Source organism: Microtus pennsylvanicus, chromosome Y (assembly GCF_037038515.1).
Source record: "Microtus pennsylvanicus isolate mMicPen1 chromosome Y, mMicPen1.hap1, whole genome shotgun sequence".
Classification (NCBI taxonomy): domain Eukaryota; kingdom Metazoa; phylum Chordata; class Mammalia; order Rodentia; family Cricetidae; genus Microtus; species Microtus pennsylvanicus.
The window spans coordinates 41,584,416-41,607,099 of NC_134602.1; the positions used below are offsets into that span (position 1 = coordinate 41,584,416).

The following is a 22,684-nucleotide window of genomic DNA, read 5'->3' on the forward strand; positions in this document are numbered from 1 at the left end:
GTATTTATTTAAAGGGGAAAATACTTACAGATGACCGTCAGCCCTCTGCGCAACCAGGAAGGAAGTCTAGTCACCAGCAGAGCAGGAAGTGAAGAGAGAGAGGAGAGGGAAGTGGCCGCTTTTTTAAAGGGAGAGAGACCACGCCCCAAAGGGCTGGTATCTCAGCGGCGATAGGCTGGAGGAGTGGGAGGACCTCCCGTAACACCTCCCCCTTTTGTTGAAATAAGAGAGTTCTAAACCTACTATGAAATTATATACAATAAGTACAAATATCCTATTCTAACTAGCTTAGGTCTTGTATAATAAATAACTTGGCCAAGTCATGAAAAAAAAGTAACTACATCTATATAGTCTTCAACCCCATCAAAGATCTGAGAAGGGAAATAATGTTACCTGGTTAATTAGGAAGTTCAGTAAAACAACTTCCAAAACATGCAACACATCACAGAGACAACTAGCTACCTAGGCAATCACCCAAAGTCACATTAGCAGCGGTGAAGCAACCAACTTTGTCTAAGGCCTAACATAACTGACATACCATTTTCAAAGGCAAGCAACTTTTCAAAACTATCTTACCCTGTCTTGGCAGGATATGACAGTCCTGTTTTATCCATTGATGCATGCTCTGTATTTTTGTCAGTGGTTGAGGTATGGGCATTTCTTTACCCCAAGGCCAGTTCTGCCAAAAAGAAAGGCTCCAGGTGGAGTGTCTTTGGTGCTCAACATTCTCTCGGGAATAGAGTGGTGTTGCCAGGAGCAATTATGTCTCACTACCACAAAACTCTGAGTTAGATTAAAGGCCATTTTCTACAGCTCTTTGACGAAGTTGAAGATTATCTATCTATACTGAGTTTAATCTCTATATATCTAAAGAACCTGATTAGTCTAATTATAAATGACAAACTTAGATGACTATTAATCTATATAATTCTCAATATCTATCTAACTTAAAGACTAAGACAATAAACGACTGTGAAACAAATGAGGACAATGACCTCCAAATACAAACAATGTACAAATATACATTGTAGTAGGTAAATATATATCAATACACAAACATTATATAAGTATCTTAATCAGAGGTAGAAATGTACACTGCAATATGGTAAATATATACAATATATATCAATACAATATATGTCAATACATAAAAATGTTTTAAACAGAGGTAGAAACATGCATGCATACAATAGTCAATATAATTTAACTTTGTATCAATATACAAGAATCTATACCAATATATTTGTCTAAAAACAGTAACTCACAATTACAAATTTATTATCCCATCATCCCTCTTTTTTTTTCAAAATGATCCCTGAGCTTATAAAATTCCTCCCCCAACCCTCAATCGTATACTAATTATAATCAACCCCTAAATGATGTCCCTAAACCCAAGGGCAAACTTTACTGGGAGAGGGGATGTTGTCCTCTAGAATTACTTCCAGCTGTCATGGGGGCAACGTACTTTCTGGGGATCCTGTGAAAGTAAAATGATGGTCAAATTTCAAGATCAATGTCTTTTAAAATTGCCAATAGTCTCTGAGTATTTTGTGCAGGTCTGGTCAAAATGCTGTATAAGATGTGCACCTTTCAGCTAACCAAGTTGGAACTGTCTTGTGCAGCTGGTACCCAAAGCAGGTCTTGTAGTAGCGCTATCAGTATCATGACGTCATATCAACCAGGTGGAGTTGTTGTTATGGGGCCCCATCTTCTTCCTGGAAACTTCAAATGTCACTTCAGGAAAAACTCATTGTTCATTATGAAAAACTTAAACATTAATCATATAGACATATATATATATATATATATATATATATATATATTCAATGAAAGGCATGATAGATATATTCAATGAAAAGTGTGATAGATATAAAGAAAAGCAAAGATGTATTCTAAACTCATATTTCTTTCTGTCCCACATCATGGCTCTTGACATGAGACAGAAACTCCAGAATCTCTGGGTTTTTCTCTTACTAACAGGCTTGGAATTGGATAGGGACTGAGCCAGAGTCCAACTTCAAAACCAGCTTTATAAATTTAGAAATATTGTTTAATATTACTTACACAACCCATTCAGTTTTCTTGATTTTTCCTATTGGGCAGGTATTTTTCCATCTGTTAGTATCCAAACATCCAGAGTCCCTTGAATTTCTCAAAGATGAGTGTTTTCCTGTGGAGATCAGAACAGAACCCTGCCCGCATTCTATATGTTTTTCTTACCACCTGTATGAATATAATCGTTGTGGATGAGTTGTCATTTCTCCTTTCCTAGAGGTTTCTCCTCTTCAAATCGAAACTTTATTAATTTTGATGGTATCCACAATTTTTCTTCTCCTGTGAAAACAAGAGCAAAACCCCTTCCCCAACGTAGCACATCTCCTGGCTTCCACTGAGAGGTCAGCACATCTTTGAAATAAATCGGTTGATTTAGTTGAGCGGACTTTTCTATTATTCAATGTCTTTCTGCTGCTGTCGTTCCTTTCTCATTAGCGTTAAGAAAATTCAAGGTTAATAAAGCATTATGCAATCTATTTCTGGGGGTATTTTAGGTCCCTTTCTGTTTGTTCAGCATATCCTTTATAGTACGATTTGATCTTTCTATAACTGCCTGACCTGTAGGATTATTTGGTATACCTGTAATGTGTTTTATATTATAATAATCAAAAAAGCGTTTCATTTTCTTAGATACATATGCTGGACCATTATCTGTCTTTATTTGCGCAGGTATACCCATGATGGCCATAACTTCCAATAAATGTGTGATTACTGAATCAGCCTTTTCTGAGCTCAGGGCAGTAGCCCATTGAAAACTTGAATACATGTCTATGGTGTGGTATACATATTTTAATTTACCAAATTCCATAAAGTGGAACACATCCATCTGCCAGATTTCATTTCCCTTAGTGCCCTTTGGGTTACTCCCTGCAAGCAACGGTGTTTGATTATAGAAAGAACAAGTAGGACATCTCTTTATAATATCCTTAGCTTGTTGCCAAGTAATGGAAAATTCTTTCTTTAGGCCTTTACTATTGACTTGATGCTTATTATGAAATTCCGAGGCCTGCAACACACTTCAAATCAATAATTGATCAATCTCAGCGTTGCCTTGGGCTAGAGGACCAGGCAGACCTGTATGGGACCGGATGTGTGTTATGTACATCGGACAAAGCCTGTTCCTGATTATGTCTTGTACCTGGATAAACATTGAAGTCAACTCTGTGTCATCTGGTATGAATTCAGCGGTTTCAATATGCAAGATAACTCTTTCTGCATATTGTGAATCTGTAACTATATTAAGAGGTTCTTTAAAATCCCTTAGCCCCATAAGAATGGCATATAATTCTGCCTTCTGGACAGAATTATAAGGGCTTTGTTCCACCTTACTCAATTCATCTGACATGTAACCTGCTTTCCATGATTTATTTGCATCAGTATAGAAAGTACGGGCTCCAGTTATTGGAGCATCACGTACAATTCTAAAAAGAATCCAAGAAGTTCTTTTTATAAGTTTAAGTCTACCACTTTTGGGATAGTTGCCATTAATTTCTCCCAAAAAATTAGCAAAAGCTCTTTGCCACGGTTCATTGTCTTCCCATAACTTTTTTATTTCTTCAGTAGTAAAAGGCACTATAATTTTTGCTGGGTCAATACCTGCTAGTTGACGAAGTCTCAGCTTACCTTTTATAATTAATTCAGAGACATTTTCCACATAAGTTTTTGATTTTTTACTTGGTTTATTAGGTATAAATATCCACTCTATAATAATATCTTCCCTCTGCATTAGAATCCCTGTAGAAGAAATTCTGGAAGGCAATATGACTAGGATGCAGCTAAGGTTTGTGTTCACCCTATCCACATGTGCCTCCTGTAATTTTTCCTCAATCATTGTCAGTTCCTTTTCTGCTTCAGCTGTCAGTTCTCTTGGACTATTCAAATCTTTGTCACCATCTAAGGTTTTGTTTAAATGAACTACTAGATCAGGTGTTATCCCAACAGCTGGTCGTAGACTGGAAATGTCTCCTAACAATCTTTGGAAGTCATTAAGAGTCTTTAACCGGTCTCTCCTAATTTGTGCCTTTTGCGTTTTAACTTTCTCTAACCCTATTCTATAACCTAGGTAATTAATAGAATTTCCTCTTTGAATCTTTTCAGGGGCAATTTGTAATCCCCACCCAGGCAAGACTTTCTTTACTTCTTCAAACATCCTTTCTAAAGTATATTTATTTGAATCAGATAACAAGATGTCATCCATGTAATGATAAATTATGGACTTGGGGAATTGTTTATGAATTATTTCCAATGGCTTAATTACAAAATATTGGCACAGTGTAGGACTATTGAGCATATCCTGTGGGAGGACAGTCCATTGATATCTCCTATTAGTCTGAGAATTATTATAAGTAGGCACTGTGAAGGCAAATTTTTCTCTATCCTTTTCTTGTAACGGTATAGTGAAAAAACAATCTTTCAAATCAATAACTATAACATGCCATCCTGTTGGTAACAGAGAAGGCAAAGGATTTCCAGACTGTAGTGGGCCCATAGGTTGAATTACTTTGTTGACAGCTCTTAGATCTGTCACCATTCTCCACTTACCAGATATATTTTTTACAACAAACACAGGAGAATTCCAAGGGCTGGTTGATTCTTCAATGTGGTGAGCATCTAGTTGCTCCTGCACCAGCTGTTCCAATGCCTGTAGTTTATCTTCAGCTAGAGGCAACTGTTTGATCCATATTGGCTTCTCAGTTAGCCATTTTAAAGGTAGGGCTGTTGGTACCTCTAAAGGTTTGGTATTTGCTGTATGTTCTTGTACAGCCTGAATGGCTGGTGACCTTTTTCCATAATACCTCATCATATCCCTCCCAGAATTATGAGTTCCTGGAACTACAGGAATGTTAATCTGGGTATTTCATTGCTGTAGCAGGTCACGGCCCCATAAATTTATGGCAATATTGGCTATATATGGCCTTAGTCTTCCTATTTGCCCTTCGGGCCCTATGCATTCAACCCATCTTGTGCTTTGCTTTACACGAGATAGGGTTCCAATTCCCAAGAACTGAACATCTACCTCTTGAAGAGGCCAATTCGGATGCCAAGATTCTGGCGTAATGATACTTACATCCGCACCTGTGTCTAATAAGCCTTCAATAAAATTGCCATTTATACAGACTCTTAGCTTTGGTCTTTGATCATTAATAGAAGTCTGCCAAAATATACATTTACTCTCTCCAACTGGGTTTTTTGACTCATCCTCCACACGGATTTCATCATTTAGACCAGTATTACTTTTTACAGCAGAAATTGGAGCTTTTAATTTTCTTGGTGAGGCACGTTCTCCACTGTAACTGGGAATGACTGGGCCACTGTTGGCTTGGGGGCCTGCGAGAGGCCCCCCAAGGAGTTTCCCAATGGTATCGGGTTGCCTTGTTTGTCTGTTGTTGACCTGAATTCGTTGGACCAATGTCGACCTTTACCGCATCTCCTACATATACCTGAAGGCCTAGGTCTCCTATTTTTGTCATTCCCAGAGGAGATATTATTCCTAGAAATTCTGTGCCTGCAATCCCTTTTCAGATGTCCTAATTTACCACAATTAAAACACCTGGCAGTTTGATGTCTCCTCATTGCTGTGGAAATAGCTTCTCCTACCCAAGATTCATCGTTATAACTAAACGTCTCAACATTCATCATATGCTGAATCCATTCATCCATAGGTGCTGATCTAGACTTTAAAGGCCCAATTATCTTTTTGCATTCTATGTTTGCATTCTCAAAAGCTAGAGATTCAAGAAGTATTCGTCTAGCTTCTGGGTCTGTTACCCCTATGTCCAGAGCCTTAATTAATCTTTGCAAAAAGTCAATAAAGGGTTCTCTCTGTCCCTGCCTAATTCTGGTATATGATTCAACCCTTTTTGCTGGATCTTGTATCCTATTCCAAGCATTTAAAGCTTCTTGGTGACATAGACACAGTACTTCATCATCATAAAGAGCTTGGACCTGTGGATCAGCATATTCTCCTGCACAAGAATTTGATCTTGGGAAACCTCGATACCTTTTGCTCTTCCTTGCTGTTCCATATGTTTGGATTCTTCTCTGAAATAAATTCCAAACATCAAGGAAGGTCCATTATCTAAAACTGCAGACACTAACTGATGGAAATCATGGGGGGTAGCTCTAGCATTAGAAGCCCAAGTCCTTATTATTTCCTTTACATATGCAGAGTGCAAGCCAAAATTAACAATAGCTTGCTTAATTTCTTTTAGATCATTCATTGCTATTGGCGTCCATCTAGCTTCTCTGACTCCCTTTGAGCCTTTAGAAGTTGACGCTTTGTCAGAATTAAGTATAGGGTATGCCACTAAAACCTTGGGTAAGCCAGTTCTAATAGCTGGTGTTGGCATTGTATCCTGTCCTTGTGCCTTATTACTCTGTTCACCAGCTCCAATCATTTCTTCAATCATTTCAAGTCTTCTTATTATTGTCATTATTATTGTCTCTTTTGAATCCTGAATCTCCTGACCTGCATGAGTTTCTAGAAAAGATTGTATGGTTCTTAGGAGTGCCATGATCTTCCTAAATGATAGAATATTCAAAAGAATACTGAAACCTAGTAACCAGTAAATTAAGTTATCCCCATAGTCATATAAACCTTGCATGATATAACCCATTGTATTGGTAACCAGAACACTAAAATTCGCGTTGGAAACGAGAACTGCCATATTACCTATTGTCCAGCAGGTGGCGCTGTTGCCAAGTCTCGATGAAAACAGGGTCCTGTTTCAGAGTCTGCCTAGTATTTGTTAAAAACTGGAAAATGTAAGTTGCTCAACAAAGTAAATGTAATTAAATCAATTCCAGAGATGGAACCAGAAACCAGAATCCAGGGGTAGAGAAGAGCAACCTGGAAGCTGCTTATGCCTCCACATGACAGAGTCACCCTGAGGGGTTGCAGCTTTCAGCAACCATGTGCCCTGGTTCACGCCACTTAAGAGCTGTGCTTGCAAGGGAGATTTAAAAACGACTCAGACTCAGAAAAGAGCAAAAGACGCGGGCAGAGATTACGCCGGCCTGTGGAGTTTAAATCCACTTAGGGAGGCCAAGGCCACCACTGCAAGGCACAGGCTGCGGCTGAGGAAGGGAGGGCTCCCGCCAAGCCGTGGCCGGCAGCCAAGCAGGGAAAGGAGAGGTTCTAAAACCAAACGTTGGGTGCCAATTGAAGACGCAAGTCATAAACAATGCCACACCAGTTTGGAATTATGATTAATAGGGTGGTATTAATTTAAAGGGGAACAAACTTACAGATCACCGTCAGCCCTCTGCATAACCAGGAAGGAAGTCTAGTCGCTGGCGGAGCAGGAAGTGAAGAGTGCGAGGAGAGGGAAGTGGCCGCTTTTTTAAAGGGAGAGAGACCACGCCCCAATGGGCTGGTATCTCAGCGGTGATAGGCTGGAGGAGTGGGAGGACCTCCCGTAACAAGAACAATTGCAATAATACTTATTACTTAATATTACCTAAAATTCTAAGTAAATTTGTGCAAACATCTTTCTTGATTTTCCATACAAATATATTAATATTCCCTATAAAATACACACACACATATAAAAAATAGAGAATGCTAAATAGTAAGATTTTATTTCATACATATAAAACAGTCAATAGTACCAATTTTCATAGCAAGAAAAATCTAAAAGCCTAATACTGAAGCTACTATTTGAAACATCAGATCCTTCTCTCATAATTGATGTTAAGTCTTAGTTAAACCAAGCATCCCGTTCTGGGAGACACTAAACAATGTTTTAAACCATGCCCTCATATTTTCTGGATTATATATATATATACACAATTTAAACTTCATACTGAGCTTTATGATGAATCCAAATTAAACGTAATAGTATTTTTTTAAAGTATGTGAGTCTTTTGTTATTGTTTAGATCTGATGATACATACTTTCATTTTCTCTGGACATTTTTTTTTAGGCTTGTGTGCCTAAATATATGACTTCTGAGTTTTTAATAATGGATATGTACTTGTACACTCCTGCTGTACAGGTAAGAGATCAACTTTGAATGTTGTTCTTCAGGAACCATCACCTTTTTGCCAAGTTCTTAGATTAGTTGGCAAGCAAGCCCCAGAAATTATTATCTTAAACTCACCTGGGCTGGTATTAAAAGTGTGCATTGCTACATATTGTTTATTATATGGTTATTAAGACTCTACACTCCTATGAAGATATTTCTAAATTTTAATTTCAAATTCAAAGTTTTTCAGCTTAAGAGTACAAAATTTTGAAATATATCTTTATAATTTTCTGAATTTCCTTGGTGTCCATCCCTACCTTTTATCACTATGTGTTATACTTCATATAGTAATAGCCAATAAAAACTCATTTTTGAACTGCAGAGTAATCTGCTTAGTTAAATTTATATTATTTTAGAAATAAATTAGCTTTGAAGAATTTAATACAAAATAAGATTCAGTAATGCAAATCAGAACTAGTAAGCAAAATTTTTGTTTAGAATTCTAGAATCTTTATTTCTGGTTGGTTGATTTGCAAATTGTTTGAAAATGAGGATTTTCTTCATAAAATCATGGAACTAGATTTGAGAAACTGAAAGAATTTAAACACTAGTTTTAACTACTGGGTATTTAAAACACCTAGCATCATTTAGTACTTCTAACTGTTCACTTGTGTGTTTATATACATATGCCACTGCAACTCACTGGAATATGGAATCCACCTGGAATACTGAATCCAATCTTAAGTAGGTAGGCTTTTCTTTCCATTTTTTTTTATTTTTTTAAAACGTTTTGTTGTTTTATTATTTTTTTAAAAATAAATTCAGTGTTCACATTTCTATAAAGAATTAATGCAGTTTCAGGATACCTGCCCCGCTGGGGCAGGTGAACAGTTCTTTTCCTGGCCTGCCTCTAGTCTGACTGCCCACTCTTATGCTTCGAGGTGCCTGGAAAAGCCGAAAGCCTGTGGAAGAGGTCTGTTCCCGGCCGGGCTTCAGAGCCCCGAGCTCACTAAGCTTTGGAGAAAGCAGAGGGGAAGACGGGCTTACTGCAAAACTTTTGCTAAAAAATATTCATACACATCAATGTGTACACCTGTCAAGACGCTGAGGAGAACAAGAGCTTGGAGACATCCCATCCAGGCTGTGTGTGTGGTGTGGCAGCACCCTCACACCCGCCTGTCTGTGGACATGGGGTGCGGGGGAGTCCTGGCTTTCATCTTGGGTAGAGCCGGGCTTCCTAGTTCACGTTCCACTCCATTCTCTACACCTGTGCCGGCCAAGTCCTCGACTGGGCGGGAAGCACAAATGCTCAATTGTATGCAAAAAAGTACAAAAACAACGAGAATATAAAAGTTTTGGTAATATAAGGCCATCTGTTCAAGTCCACCTTGGAAACCTGTAACAGATATTTAAATACTACATGAAAAGGCATCTTTAAAAGACTTCTTAAAAACATCTGAAGTAATTAGCTAAGAGTAAGTGTGTGTAAAAAAAATCATTTCCCTTTGAGGGCACTTTGTCCTTTGAAGGAGGCAGAGTGGCAGGGAGGGAGGCCACATGGTTAATGCTTCAGCCAAGGATAGGTCTCAATGGAGGCCTTGCTGCGGTCTCCATAGTCGTACAGGAGCTCTTCCCCAGCTGCAATGTCGCGGGAGGCGATGAGGATGAGGTGAGGCACACCATGGATATCATGCAGTTTGGTCTGGCAATTCCCACACTTACAATGATTGATCAGCCTTCCCAGGCGATTAGTTTCTAGTGTGGCATCCACGCAGTAGGTTTTGCTCAGATACTGAAAATAGTACATGTAGCAGCCTGTGGAGGGGTCTTGTGCATACAGAGCCTCCTGCTTCTTGGCATCAGTGATCTCAATGAGGTCCCCATGGTATTCTACCACAAAGTCTTCCCGGGAGAACTGCTTGGTGGCAATTACACCCCGGCTTTTTCTATCAATGAGATCAATCTTCATGCCTTCTTCCTTCCTGCTCTCAATCAGTTCATCAATTTTTTTTCTTTTCTTCAGACTGTAGCTCAGCCTTGCTCTTCCTGGAGCTTATTCGCACCAGGTAGAAATCTGTAAGCTTTCTATTTTGCTGTGTTTTCCCTTGAGACTTTTTCCGAGGGGCCTGTTTGCCCTTGAGGGGTTTTTCAGGGCCTGCTTGGCAACCACTGTATTGGTAGAATCACATGACGGGGGTGGAGTTTTTGGAGGCTCTGCTGCTTCAGATTTTTGGTTTGGGAAAGGAGCCAGGGGACCTCTCCTGGCCTCTTTGATTTTCTGTTCATCAGACTTCACTGAGCTTCGGATTGTATTCCCAGCATTTCTTTTCTCTTCTAGCTTTCTGTAGATTCCAGCTAATGGTTTCCCCTGGCTTTTGACCTCATGGTGTGTAACTGAGTTCTCTTCCTGAAGAGGGGAGCGCATTCCAGAGCACTTGTTTGGACTCATGTAGGCATATATCTTTGACTGCCTCGCAAAGCTAGGCCCATGGTGGCGCAGCCGGCGCCCTCGCCCTTGCCAGGGCCGGCCACCAGCGCTGCCACCGGGGCCTGGAGCGAGGCCGGGGTAGATAGGCTTTTTAAAAAGAACTTTATCCACTGACCCATCTCATTCTACTTTTAGTACTTCCTTTTTAACAACAACAAAAAATTTATAACAATTGCCTTCATTTTGGCTAACCATTACTATGAAGACTTACAAATATTACAAATGCACACAAATATATATACATACATATGTATATATATATATATACTCATGGACTATACCATTTCTAAGATAACATAGTATTTCAAATTGTATAAAGGTGAATCATAACATAATCATCAAACCAGTTAACCATCAGACACTATAAATTTTGTTTTGCACTTAAATTATTTCAGAAATAACAAAAATGAAACTGTACGGCAAATACCTCAAAGCTGTTATTCTTTCGGTCCATGCCCTAGACACACCCACTACTTTTTAACCTCTGACCTCGCCCACCACCGCTCTCACCATTTCTCTCCCGGGTACACACGGGGCTTCGCCTCTCTCCTCCTCCTCCTCCTCCTCCTCCTCCTCCTCCTCCTCCTCCTCCTCCTCCTTCTTTCTCTCTCTCTCTCTCTCTCTCTCTCTCTCTCTCTCTCTCTCTCCCTTTCTCTCTTTTTCTCCTTTTTAATAAACACTTATTGCTTCCTTATGAGTTTATGTGTCTGTTACCTGCCCGCCACCGCCAGCGCTGCGTGTGCCCTCCCGCTGGTGGGAAGCTGTAGCCGCTTTTCTCGTGGCGGACTCCGCCAGCCTGCCCAGGGATCATATTTTAAGAATAACAAATGGTGCCATGACTGGGATGATTTGTGCGCCCTGGACTTCTACCCGGGGCTGGAGTTCCAGCTTTAGGACTCTGACCTCCCTCCCAGGGCAGAATCAGGAACTGAGTACCTTCTCTACAATGACCCACGTGTTCCATCTGCCTGGATGCAGCTCCTCCAAACAACAAATCAACTAATCGTGAGTGTGCCCATCTCGACCAGCTTAACCATCTCTTTTAACCCAAGGGGTTGACCGTTGAGCTCCCGGTAACCCTTCACAGTTTTTAGGAATGGGAGGACCTCCAATGGCGGGCTTTCAGGGCCTCGGTTGTTCTCTTCGCTGGCATTCAATTCGGCTTGTCTCCTGTGCTAAGCCTGTGCCTGGGATGGCATGTCCTTAAGCCAGCCCCTCAGCTCACCCGCACCTGGAGGCCCGGTGTCTCTAGTTCTCCCTCTTTTTCTTTTTTCATTCATTTTCTTCCTTCTTTTCGTTGTAACTGCTGCTACGGTGCAGCATGCTGCTACGATGCGGCCTGACCTAGGCTGAATCCCTCCTGCCCACAAGTCGACTCAGCTAGGTTATAGCCCCCCCCCCCATGGAATCAGATGTCTTTCCATAGGGCCTGGGTGTTCGTGCCATCTGCATCTCACCTTAACGGGGAGCCGTTCTCGTTGTAGGCTTGAGGTGCCACGGTTTTTGCGGGTGTTTGCACAGCCTTGACCATGGGAGCCAAGCCATCCAGACCTATCACTCTGGCCTCATGCTTTAATGCCTTACACTTATCAGTCTCTGTCCAAATAAATTGCCCCATTAAAACTATACATAGCCGTTTTTCGGTTCCAGCCTTTTGCCCCTCCCCTCTGCGGCTTTTGTTGTGGCATGGCGGCTCTCTAACAGAGCAGACTACACGTGGTCTCGCTGAAGGCCAGATGGGTCAGGTGACTTTTTCCACCATATTGGCTGAGGGCCAGACCACGTGACCACACTCTCTTGGTTTTACCCTGCCTTTTCACTTGGCTTTCACTAGACTCCTCATGCTAACTCTGTTAAATGTGTTTTGAGCAACGGTTAAATGCCTTTGATAGGGCCTGTCAGAGGCGCCCACGTTGCCCAATTCTTGTTCACTCTCTCTATGTATAATAATTATTTATTACATCTCATTTCAGACTACAAAACATGAGTCTTATATTTTAAACTGCTTTGTACCTTTAAGTCTCTTAAGCTGTTCTGTACCATTGTCAGTTCTGCCACTAACCTTATATTGCAAGCAGTTCTTTCCCTCTCTCTACCTTTTTACAAATGTAAATCTCACCTGCTGAGAGCCAGTGTGGTCAAGCTCAGACCCAACTTTCCAAACAAATTCTATACTATAGTTATACCTGATAAACAGCCCTCAACTGCTCAGAGATCTGGGGAATGTGATATTTAAGTATTTATTAAAAAACTTCACAACAACAAAAAAGAGACAGGTTGGCTCCTACCAGCAGCTCTCTGCTTCCTCCAAAAAAGACAGACACGTGCAGAACAAAGTCCTTCTGCATTTCGCTTCAACTACAGAGCGCTGACCATTGGGCAAGCCTGCCTTCCGTCTAAAGACCTCTCTAGACATGGACGGAATCGCTGGAATTGACAGCCTAGCTGCTCAGATCAAGGTAGGCCTGTCTTCCTACAGATTTCTTAGCCCACAGGATCTTCTGGAACCTGGCAGGCCCTGCGCTAAACAGCAAAGGTCAAGTGCAACCTTCAGCGACCACGGAGGACCCAAAAAAGAGTAGCTCTGGGTGCCAACCAAGTAAGTTTTCTGTCATTTTTTAATCAGAAACTCAAGTAAAATCTTATCCTTCTCAAAGATCTCTGACAGTTTGACAGCTGAGAGGTTTTGCAAGGTGACCTCACCAAACAAATTTCAAACCAAATTTATCTCTTATGCTACAGTCATTATGTGTCTAAAACTTCTGTTTTCACAAATCCAAGGAGTTCTCGTGAGTTCCAGGGAGCCGAATTAAAGAATCCATCTTAAACAGGTCAGATACCCCTTCAATCCCCTGGTCCTAAAAATTTTTTTCCCCTTAATTTAACTTTGTTTTTTGTTCTGCCAATACCTTAAACAGGATAAGAGATACCAGACCATTTCCATGCCACAGACATGGGTCAGAAACAAAGAGACCAGCTATGCCAGGATGTTCCCAGCACCCAGCCTTCTCTCGCGCCCCCCCCAAAGACGATGCCCACAATCAGCTGGAAGCAGTCTTGAGAATTCGCTGCCCCAATTCCTTCAAACTGGAGCATCTAATTTGCTTTTTTATTAAAAGCAAGATGTGGGAATGTTATTCTTTCAGTCCTTGCCCTAGCCACGCCCACTCCTTTTTAACCTCTGAACTTGCCTACCATCGCTCTCTCTCCGTTTCTCTCCCGGTGTACACACGGGGCTTTGCTTCTCTCCTCTCTCCCCTCCCTCCCTCCCTCCCTCCCTCCCTCCCTCTCTCTCTCTCTCTCTCTCTCTCTCTCCCTTTCTCTCTTTTTCTCCTTTTTAATAAACACTTATGGCTTCCTTATGTGTTTATGTGTCTGTTACAGCCTCCACCGTCAGCGTTGCGCGTGCCCTCCTGCTGGTGCCCTCCTGCTGGTGGAAAGCTGTAGCAGCTTTTCTCATGGCAGGCTCCACCAGCCACTCAGGGATCGTTTTTAAGAATAACAAAAGCAATGGGAGAAAATAGGGATGTCATTATTATACAGTAAAACAAACCTGTTTAAATAAAAAAAGCAATGTTTTCATATGAAATAAAGTCTCTATAGACCTTGCCAAGATATACTAATAATAAAATTTAGTACCTTTATCTCCCTAAACACATGAGGTTGTACGAGCAAGAACACACAGAATTTTAAAGAGGTCTATTTTAAAAAAAAAGTCCTTTAGTATACTCATATTCTAAAACAGAGGTCATCATTCTCATTAACTTTTTCATTAAAGCAAATCCTAAATGATAAGTATTTGTAAAATCTATACATATCTTATAAAATATTAACTTTGCAATTTTTTATGTCCTTAAAAACTATTTACGACAGCAATTATTAACCAGTTGTCAGTGCAACCTAGTCAGACTGAAAGACACTTATGGTCTTTAAAAATAAGCATACATATTTAATAATCAAATACTTTCATAAACTATCAGATATAAAAATTAAAAATTTTTGGTTTCCATGTACAGTGATATATTGAGATTTCTACATATAATACATGTGTTTACAAACACATAAAATACATAAATCCATTACATTTGAAAAAGAACATAGAGTGGATATAGTCTTTAAAACTCAAACATTGAAAAAAATCCTTTAAACAGTAAACAATTGTAATAAAATTTAATGTCCAATGCTAAATAGCTTTATTTACACATATAAAATGTAATGTATTTGAAATTACACAACTCCTCAATATTTAATGGCATGTAAGTCTAGGAAAAATAACATTCCATTCACAAATATTTTCAAGCAATAAATATATATAAATTTATATTTGAATCAAGATTAAAAACAAAACAGAATCCTATCAGAAATTTATTTTTTATATGCAACCCATTACATGTTTGTCTTTGCTGTTATTTATTTTTTAATCACATGAAATCATGACTTCAAAATAAGAGACAGGGAGCAGTATAAAACTTTGCCATATTATTTCAAATTTAGAAAATGTTGATAAAATTTTTTAAATTGCTAACTCTCTTGCAAAGAAACAGCCAAGTAGGATTCTATGTAATTCTGGAGAAATTAAAAAAGGTAACATACGAACATAAATGAATCAAGCAGCCCAGAAATACAGTCAAAATGTGTTTGTTAGATATATACAAATAATATGAATATACTAATTTTTTACAAAAAGTAAATACATCTGGGTCAACACCATAAATCTTGGAGTAGAAGCTGTACTCTTTGTTTAGTCTCCTTATCCTCTATTCTTGAAAGATTGCATAGACACAGCTTTGAGAGAGCAGTCTTCTGAAATAACAACAAAATAAGAAACATATTTCCTGAAGAACAATGTACTCAATAATTCTGGAACATTATTAAGATGCAGAAGATAATGAAGGAGCCTACGAGTAAAAAAAAAAAAACATCATATTATGGTTTTGTTACATAAGGCTGTAAAAGTCGACTTTGAAAAAAATAAAATCTTTTTTTATTTATGTGCACTGGTCTTTTGCTCTGTGTGAGGGTGTCAGATCTCCTTGAACTGGAATTATAGACAATTTTGAGTTGCCATGTGAGTGCTGGGAACTGAACCCAGATCCTTTGGAAGAGCTGTTAAGATAACAAAATCTCAACAGCCACTCATTTACCCTGAAGTCAGTTCCCAAGATTCTGCTACCAAAAATCTCCATAATTTATTTTGCAGTTTTCTATTTAATCAAAAACTTTTGGAATATTCAGTTAACATTTAGTTCAAAATGTATACTAAAAAATTAACATTTTATCAACTATCTATTGGCATAATTATAATTCTGTTCTATTATTTATTTTTGAAGACTCATTATTGTTTTAAATTCTCCCCAAACAAGATGACCATAAACAATAACAAAATTCAGAAAACAAATGTCATGAGGCCAGCTAGTCTATAAGAGCTAGTGCTAAGACAGACTACAAAACTACCAAGAAACCCTGTCTTGAAAAACCAAAAGGGGGGGGAGATAAAAAGAAAATTCCAATGTAGAAATAATGCCCCTAAAATAATACATACAACTCAAGCTTCAAAAGTTTCAAAAAACATAACTACTGGGAACAGAAGTAGTGCGAACTCAAATCATATTTATTGAAATTAAAAATCAGTTTTGTACATTGTGTAGATATACATGCAAGCGAACACCTAAACATAATATAATGATAAATAATCTAAAACACAAACAAAAAACTGTTTAATTCATCACAGAATGTTATCATATGAATTTTACATTTACTCTGGTTCCAAAAAATACTCCCATGATATAACAAGTAGAAGTGTTATATCTTGAATAAATATTGAAAAAGATTGAAATAAACATACTTCCATCTGGATATTAACTACAAAAGAATTAATTAAATATCAACTAGGATCAATAACATATAGGTTGTAGTATCCTAAATAGCAAAAGAGGACAACATTCTCATATATGTGTATGTGTGTGTGTGTGTGTGTGTTATAAATTAAAAGGTGATGTGAAATAGACCACACGATACAGCTTACATAGATGGCTTCTTTTAATTGGGGTAAAGGAAATGGAAAAAGGGGTAAGGGAAGGGGAAAAAACAACCTCTGAAGACAGCAATACAGGAGAGACAAGCAAAGGGGGGAATGGAGAAAAAGAGGGAGGGAGGGAGGGAGGTAGGGAGGGAAGAAGGGAGAGAGGGAGGGAAGAAGGGAGGGAGGGGTGGACATATTGGTACTTTACAAGAAAGTTAATTAGATACTGACACTTTATATAAAATAACTTACTAATGTAAACTGGTCATAGACTTGCATCAAGTCTTCCATTTTGTACTGTTCTAGCACCACAAAATTTTCCAAATTTCCACTCGCTTTTTGTGCACAGTTCTGACAATGTACTACATATGTCTTTTGAGAATTGCTTTCATTAGTAACAAAAAGCAAGTTAAATACTTCCACCTATTTTTACACAAGAGAAAGAAGCAAAAAATAAATAGCTGGAATTTAAACATCTGGCTAGAAGAAAGAACTAAAAAGATATCAATAAATACAATGAGATATCTATAATTAACACAGACCTAGAAGATTGAAATAGTATTTTCCATTGAAGATTCATATTAAGATAGTTAAGTATTTGTCAAAAGACTAAAGCTTATAGTGGCTTCATTAGTATTCATTTATTTTATTTTATTCATTTATTTTACTCTAAACATGTATATATTCAGATAAAAATATTTTCCTATAATAATTCCTCATAATTTATCACTCAGTGTTTGTCTTCATTCTAGCTAGAAACCTTTAATAATTTACATAATTTACATGGAAAAATAAACAGATAAGCAAAAACAACCCAACAACATATTTAAGTGAATATAATTTGTAGTGTTTAAAAATTAGGAAACTTTTGTGTGACTTAGAAAAGTGTTCTAGCTTTCTTTCTCTTATATTAATGAAAACAAGTACAAATAAAGGGGCATTCAAGAGCATTAACATAATGGTAGGTACATTTTAAAAAGAATGGAGAATTAAATAGGCTTAGATACAATAAGATAAAACTTATGTGCTAATACCAGGAAAGATACAGATCCACTTTTTTTTTGTATAAAACAAGCTATCATTTCCTTGATCCCATAATTTTTCCTTCTCCCCGATGATGCCAACTTCTCTAAACCATCAAACTCCATACATGTTTGCTAACCTTTCTTCCCAAACAAAATGAAACTCAAAACAAAAAAATAAAATTTAAATGCCTTTAATTTCTAGATTAAAAGTGAAACTCCCATTTCTTTTCTACTTCACCATTGATATCCAATCATTATATCTTAGAAAGCTCCATCAAAATCCAAAGTTTTTTTTTTTAATATTTTCTAGACCTTCCAATATGTTACTAACAATATTCTAGTATCCTGAGTTTAAAAGACTTGGTCATGTTCAACTTGTCATCTAGTTTTATCTAATTCATTCTGTTTTTAAATAAACTGCATAACAATTAAAAAGGAACAAAATATTTAATATGCACCCTATATGTACACAAGCATGCTCGTCAAGGGACAATTCTGTAGTGTTTGATCATCAGACTTCCACTACCAAGTGACAAGTGGTTTTCTTTACTTGCTGAACCATCTTGGTCCCGCTATAGCAACTATGTCTGAAGGTCATTCCAACAATTTCCGAAAAAATGACAATTCTGTCTATACTATCTCCAATTATCAAATACTTCAATTATTTCAGAGTAGCACATATTTTAAATATATCTACCAATATTCATACTGTTATAAGAATCTGAGGCCTCTCTTGAGCTAAACACGTATCTCAGAAGTACGCTCTCACTTGGTATGAACAAGCCCATTCCATTCCAAACATTTTTCCTATACCCAGAAAAAAAAAGACTATTTTCACCCCACTGCTTACCTGCTTACTCTTTTTTTGACCTTTGAATATGCCCAAAGCCTGAAGATATTCTGCAACAGTTAACTGTTGACTGATGAAATTGAACTCAGCCCTCAAAGAAAGATGAATGGTGGGAAGCCTGCACTTCTATCTGAATTAGAAAAACCACCTTTTCTCAGTATTGATCAGTTTGTCTGTATATATATGTACATTCATTGGTTGTTTATAATTGGTGTACTGGTAAAGTGAAAAGTGCTTTTCCCCTAGTGATAGTAAACAAATCCCAAAAGTCAGTCATGCTACATAATGTGCCACTTACCTTGGTATTGTGACTAAAACCTAACCAAAATTCAGTATAGAATTACTTGTATTTCTTCATATTAGACTCAAAAATTCTAGAATGTGACACTGCAATTTTGCACCAGAAATATTCACCTAGTATTAAAAGTACCGTTAAAGACTTAGTAACTTTTTGTACTCCACTAAAACTAGTCTTCCAGCATCTGTACTTTTTGATATGTATTAATGCTAGTTGAAATTCTAACGTAATTGTCATTTGGCAAAGAGTTATTGCATGTATGCCTATTTTAGAAGAACGTGCAGTCCAATATTAAAGGTGAAATATTTTATTTTTAGGTAAGAATTTAAAATAACTATAATATGTGATTTTAATAAGAATCATGACAAAGATATAAATGATTTTATATTTTATAAAGATTAGGTACTTAGAGAAATTAACCCATATAATGCTGATATATAATACCTATTATCACTGAAGCTTGTAGATATAAGAACTTCCAGAGTTCAAAGTCACTGACGGTTACATGAGACCATGTCTCAAAATCCAAATAAATCAATGAACCTGTAACATTAAAGAATTTACAAGAATATAACAAAATTAAGAAATGTTACTTACCTCACAGATACTACAATAAGGGGCTGGTTCATCATTTATCCGCCCATGCCATAGAACCTCTTTCCCTGCTGCAACAAGAGCTTCTCTCAAAGTCTGACATTGCTTTAGAATTTTTAAGAGACAATATCTACAATTGAAGACATTTTTAAGAGAAATTGAAAAGTGAGTATTAAGAATTTTAGATTCTCCTTCACCATAGTCAATCTCCTGGCAAAGTCCAGCCACACATCCTAGGCTCCAGGCTCATTTTAGTAAGTCTACCTGAGGCTACCAATCAGCATTCTTTCCAATCCTCAGACCTATCACTAGTCCCATATCCAGTGTCCCAGGCCTACATATAGCATGCCCAATCTCCAGACCTAGGGTCACAACATACATCCTTGGTGCTGATCCAGCCCTCTGTATTAGCACTTGCAAATAAAGTACAGGCAGGCAATCAACATGTATCAATAATGACTTAAAATAACAGAGCGTTAGGCTATTGAATTGATTAAAAAAAAAATTTTATATCTTTCTGCCATCTACAAAAACAAGAAGACAAAAGAAAAACCTCAGTTTTGAAGATACAAACCAACTTGAACTGAAAAGAAACAAAATAGTATTCCAATTAAATGGCACCAATAAGCAGGCAGATGTTGCTATCTTAATATCTGAAAATAAAGATTTCATACTAAAACTAGTCAAAAGAGACATCACTCTAATCAAGGGAATAACAAACCAAGAAGATATTATAATCCTAACCATATATTCACCAAGCACCATTGCAAACAATTTAAATTTAAAAATGTGCTACTAAAAGAAAAAACACAGATCAACTACAAACCAATACTGGTAGATGATATGAAAACCTACTTTCTCCAATATACAGGTACTTTGAAAAAAGAACAGAAAAACCAGGATTACATGACATCCTACATCAACTGAACATACCATATACATACAGAATATTCTACCTAAAAACTAATAAATATATATTCTTTTCAGCAGTCTATAGAAATTTCTCTAAAACAATGACATTCTGAGATACTAAATGAATCTTTAAAATTAGAAAAATTTTAAATACTTTCATGTATATTATCTGACCATCATGAAAACAAATCTTCAGTATATACAAACATCTATGGAGATTAAACAAATCATTACTGAAATATAAATAGATCAAAAGCATTTTAAAAATCTGGTGCTACACTGAAACTGATAGAAGAGAAAGTGGGAAGTACTCTACAACATAAGGGCACAGGAGACCCCAGCAGCACAGACAGAAAGGGAAACATTGAATAAATGGGACCTCCTGAAACTGAGAAGCTTCTGTAAAGCAAAGGACACTGTCACTAAGACAAAAAGGCAACCCAGTGACTTGGAGAAGATCTTCACCAATCCTGCAACAGACAAAGGTCTGATCTCCAAAATATATAGAGAACTCAAGAAACTAGACTTTAAAATTCTAATTAACCCAATTAAAAAATCGGGCACTGAACTGAACAGAGAATACTCAACAGAAGAAGTTCAAATGGCCAAAAGACACTTAAGGTCATGCTCAACTTCCTTAGCAATCAGGGAAATGCAAATCAAAACAACTTTGAGATATCATCTTACACCTGTCAGAATGGCTAAAATAAAAAACTCCAATGATAGCCTTTGCTGGAGAGATTGTAGAGGAAGAGGCACACTCATCCATTACTGGTGGGAATGCAAACATGTGCAACCACTTTGGAAATCAGTTTGGCTGTTTGTCAGGAAATTTGGGATCAACCTACCCCAGGACCCAGCAATACCACTCTTGGGAATATATCCAAGAAATGCCCTATCATATGACAAGAGCATTTGTTCAACTATGTTCATAGCAGTATTATTTGTAATAGCCAGAACCTGGAAACAACCTAGATGCCCTTCAATGGAAGAATGGATGAAGAAAGTGTGGAATATATTAGAGTCCTACTCAGCGGTAAAAAAAACAATGACACCTTGAATCTTGCATGCAATTGGATGGAAATACAAAACACTATCCTGAGTGAGGTAACCCAGTACAAAAAGATAAACATGGGATGTACTCACTCAGTAGTGGACTCTAGCCATAAACCAAGAACACTGAGCCTATAATTTGAGATCCTAGAGAATCTAAATAAGAAGCTTAACCCAAAGAAAAACATATAGTCTTCCTCCTTGATATTGGAAGTAGACAAGATTGCTGGGTAAAAATGGAAACTTGGGAGTGGGTTGGGACTGGGGTAAGGGGAAATGGGGAGAGAAAAGTGAGAAGGGGAGGATGGGGAGAGCTTGGGGGAATGGGATGGTTGGGATAAAGGAAGGGTGGATATGGGAGCAGGGAAGTATGTATCTTAATTAAGGGAGCCACCTTAGGGTTGGCAAGAGACTTGAACCTAGAGTGGCTCCCAGGAGCCCATGGTGGTGTCCCCAGTTAGTCCCTTGGGCAGCTGAGGATAGGGAACCTGAAATGACCCTATCCTATAGCAATACTGACGAATATCTTGCATATCACCATAGAACCTTCATCTGGTGATGGATGGAGATAGAGACAGAGACCCACACTGGAGCACTGGACTGAGCTCCCAAGGTCCCAAAGAGGAGCGGAAGGAGGGAGAAGATGAGCAAAGAAGTCAGGACCGTGAGGGATGCACCCACCCACTGAGACAGTGGGGCTGATCTATTGGGAGCTCACCAAGGCCAGCTGGACTGTTACTGAAAAAGCATGGGAAAAAACTGGACTCTCTGAGCATGGCGGACAATGAAGGCTGATGAGAAGCCAAGGACAATGGCACTGGGTTTTGATCCTACTGCATATACTGGCTTTGTGTGAGTCTAGTCTGTTTGGATGCTCACCTTCCTAGACCTGGATGGATGGGGGAGGACCTAGGACTTCCCACAGGGCAGGGAACCCTGACTGCTCTTCATACTGGAGAGGGAGGTGTAGGACAGTAAGGGTGTAGGAGGGGAGAGAGGGGGTTGTAGGCAGAAATTTTTAATAAAAAAAAAATCTGTTGCTAAATCTCTGGGACAAAGCTTGAAAAACTGGCTGAGTGCTTAAAATGATCCAGATTTTATTCCTAGCATAAACACAGAACTCACCACCATTTGTAACTTCAATACCAGGGACCCTATGCAACCTTCCGGCCACCAAGAACATTATTCACATGTTGAGCAAAGATAAGAAGACAAATCACCCATAAACACACAAAAACACAAAACCTTTTCAATTATAAAACCAAAAGAATAAAACAACCTAAATACAAGTGATAGGGAAATGTATGAACAACAAAGAGCACTGTAGAAGACATGGGTTCTATTCCCAGATCCAACACGGCAGATCAAACCATCTGCAATTCTAGTATCAGAGGATCTATATCTTGTCGTCCTTTACTAGG

At 38.2% G+C, this 22,684-nt stretch overlaps 1 protein-coding gene and 1 pseudogene across 6 annotated transcripts in view; both read right to left on the reverse strand.

Moving 5' to 3' along the window:
• Nucleotides 1–8,817: 8,817 nt before the first annotated feature.
• Nucleotides 8,818–10,605, reverse strand: LOC142842005 (N-lysine methyltransferase KMT5A pseudogene; annotated as a pseudogene).
• Nucleotides 10,606–14,207: 3,602 nt separating this feature from the next.
• Nucleotides 14,208–22,684, reverse strand: part of LOC142841994 (histone demethylase UTY) — a 159,358-nt gene continuing 150,881 nt past the window's right edge. For 5 of the 6 annotated variants that reach the window (XM_075958975.1, XM_075958974.1, XM_075958979.1 and 2 more), the window contains 3 exons: nt 19,302–19,428; nt 16,784–16,954; nt 14,208–15,407 (listed from right to left, as the gene is read on the reverse strand). In XM_075958975.1, coding sequence (XP_075815090.1) covers nt 15,381–15,407; nt 16,784–16,954; nt 19,302–19,428 — 325 coding nt within the window. In that variant the 3' untranslated portion in view covers nt 14,208–15,380. The remainder of the gene's footprint in view (nt 15,408–16,783; nt 16,955–19,301; nt 19,429–22,684) is intronic. The other variant, XM_075958977.1, reaches the window with a different exon arrangement.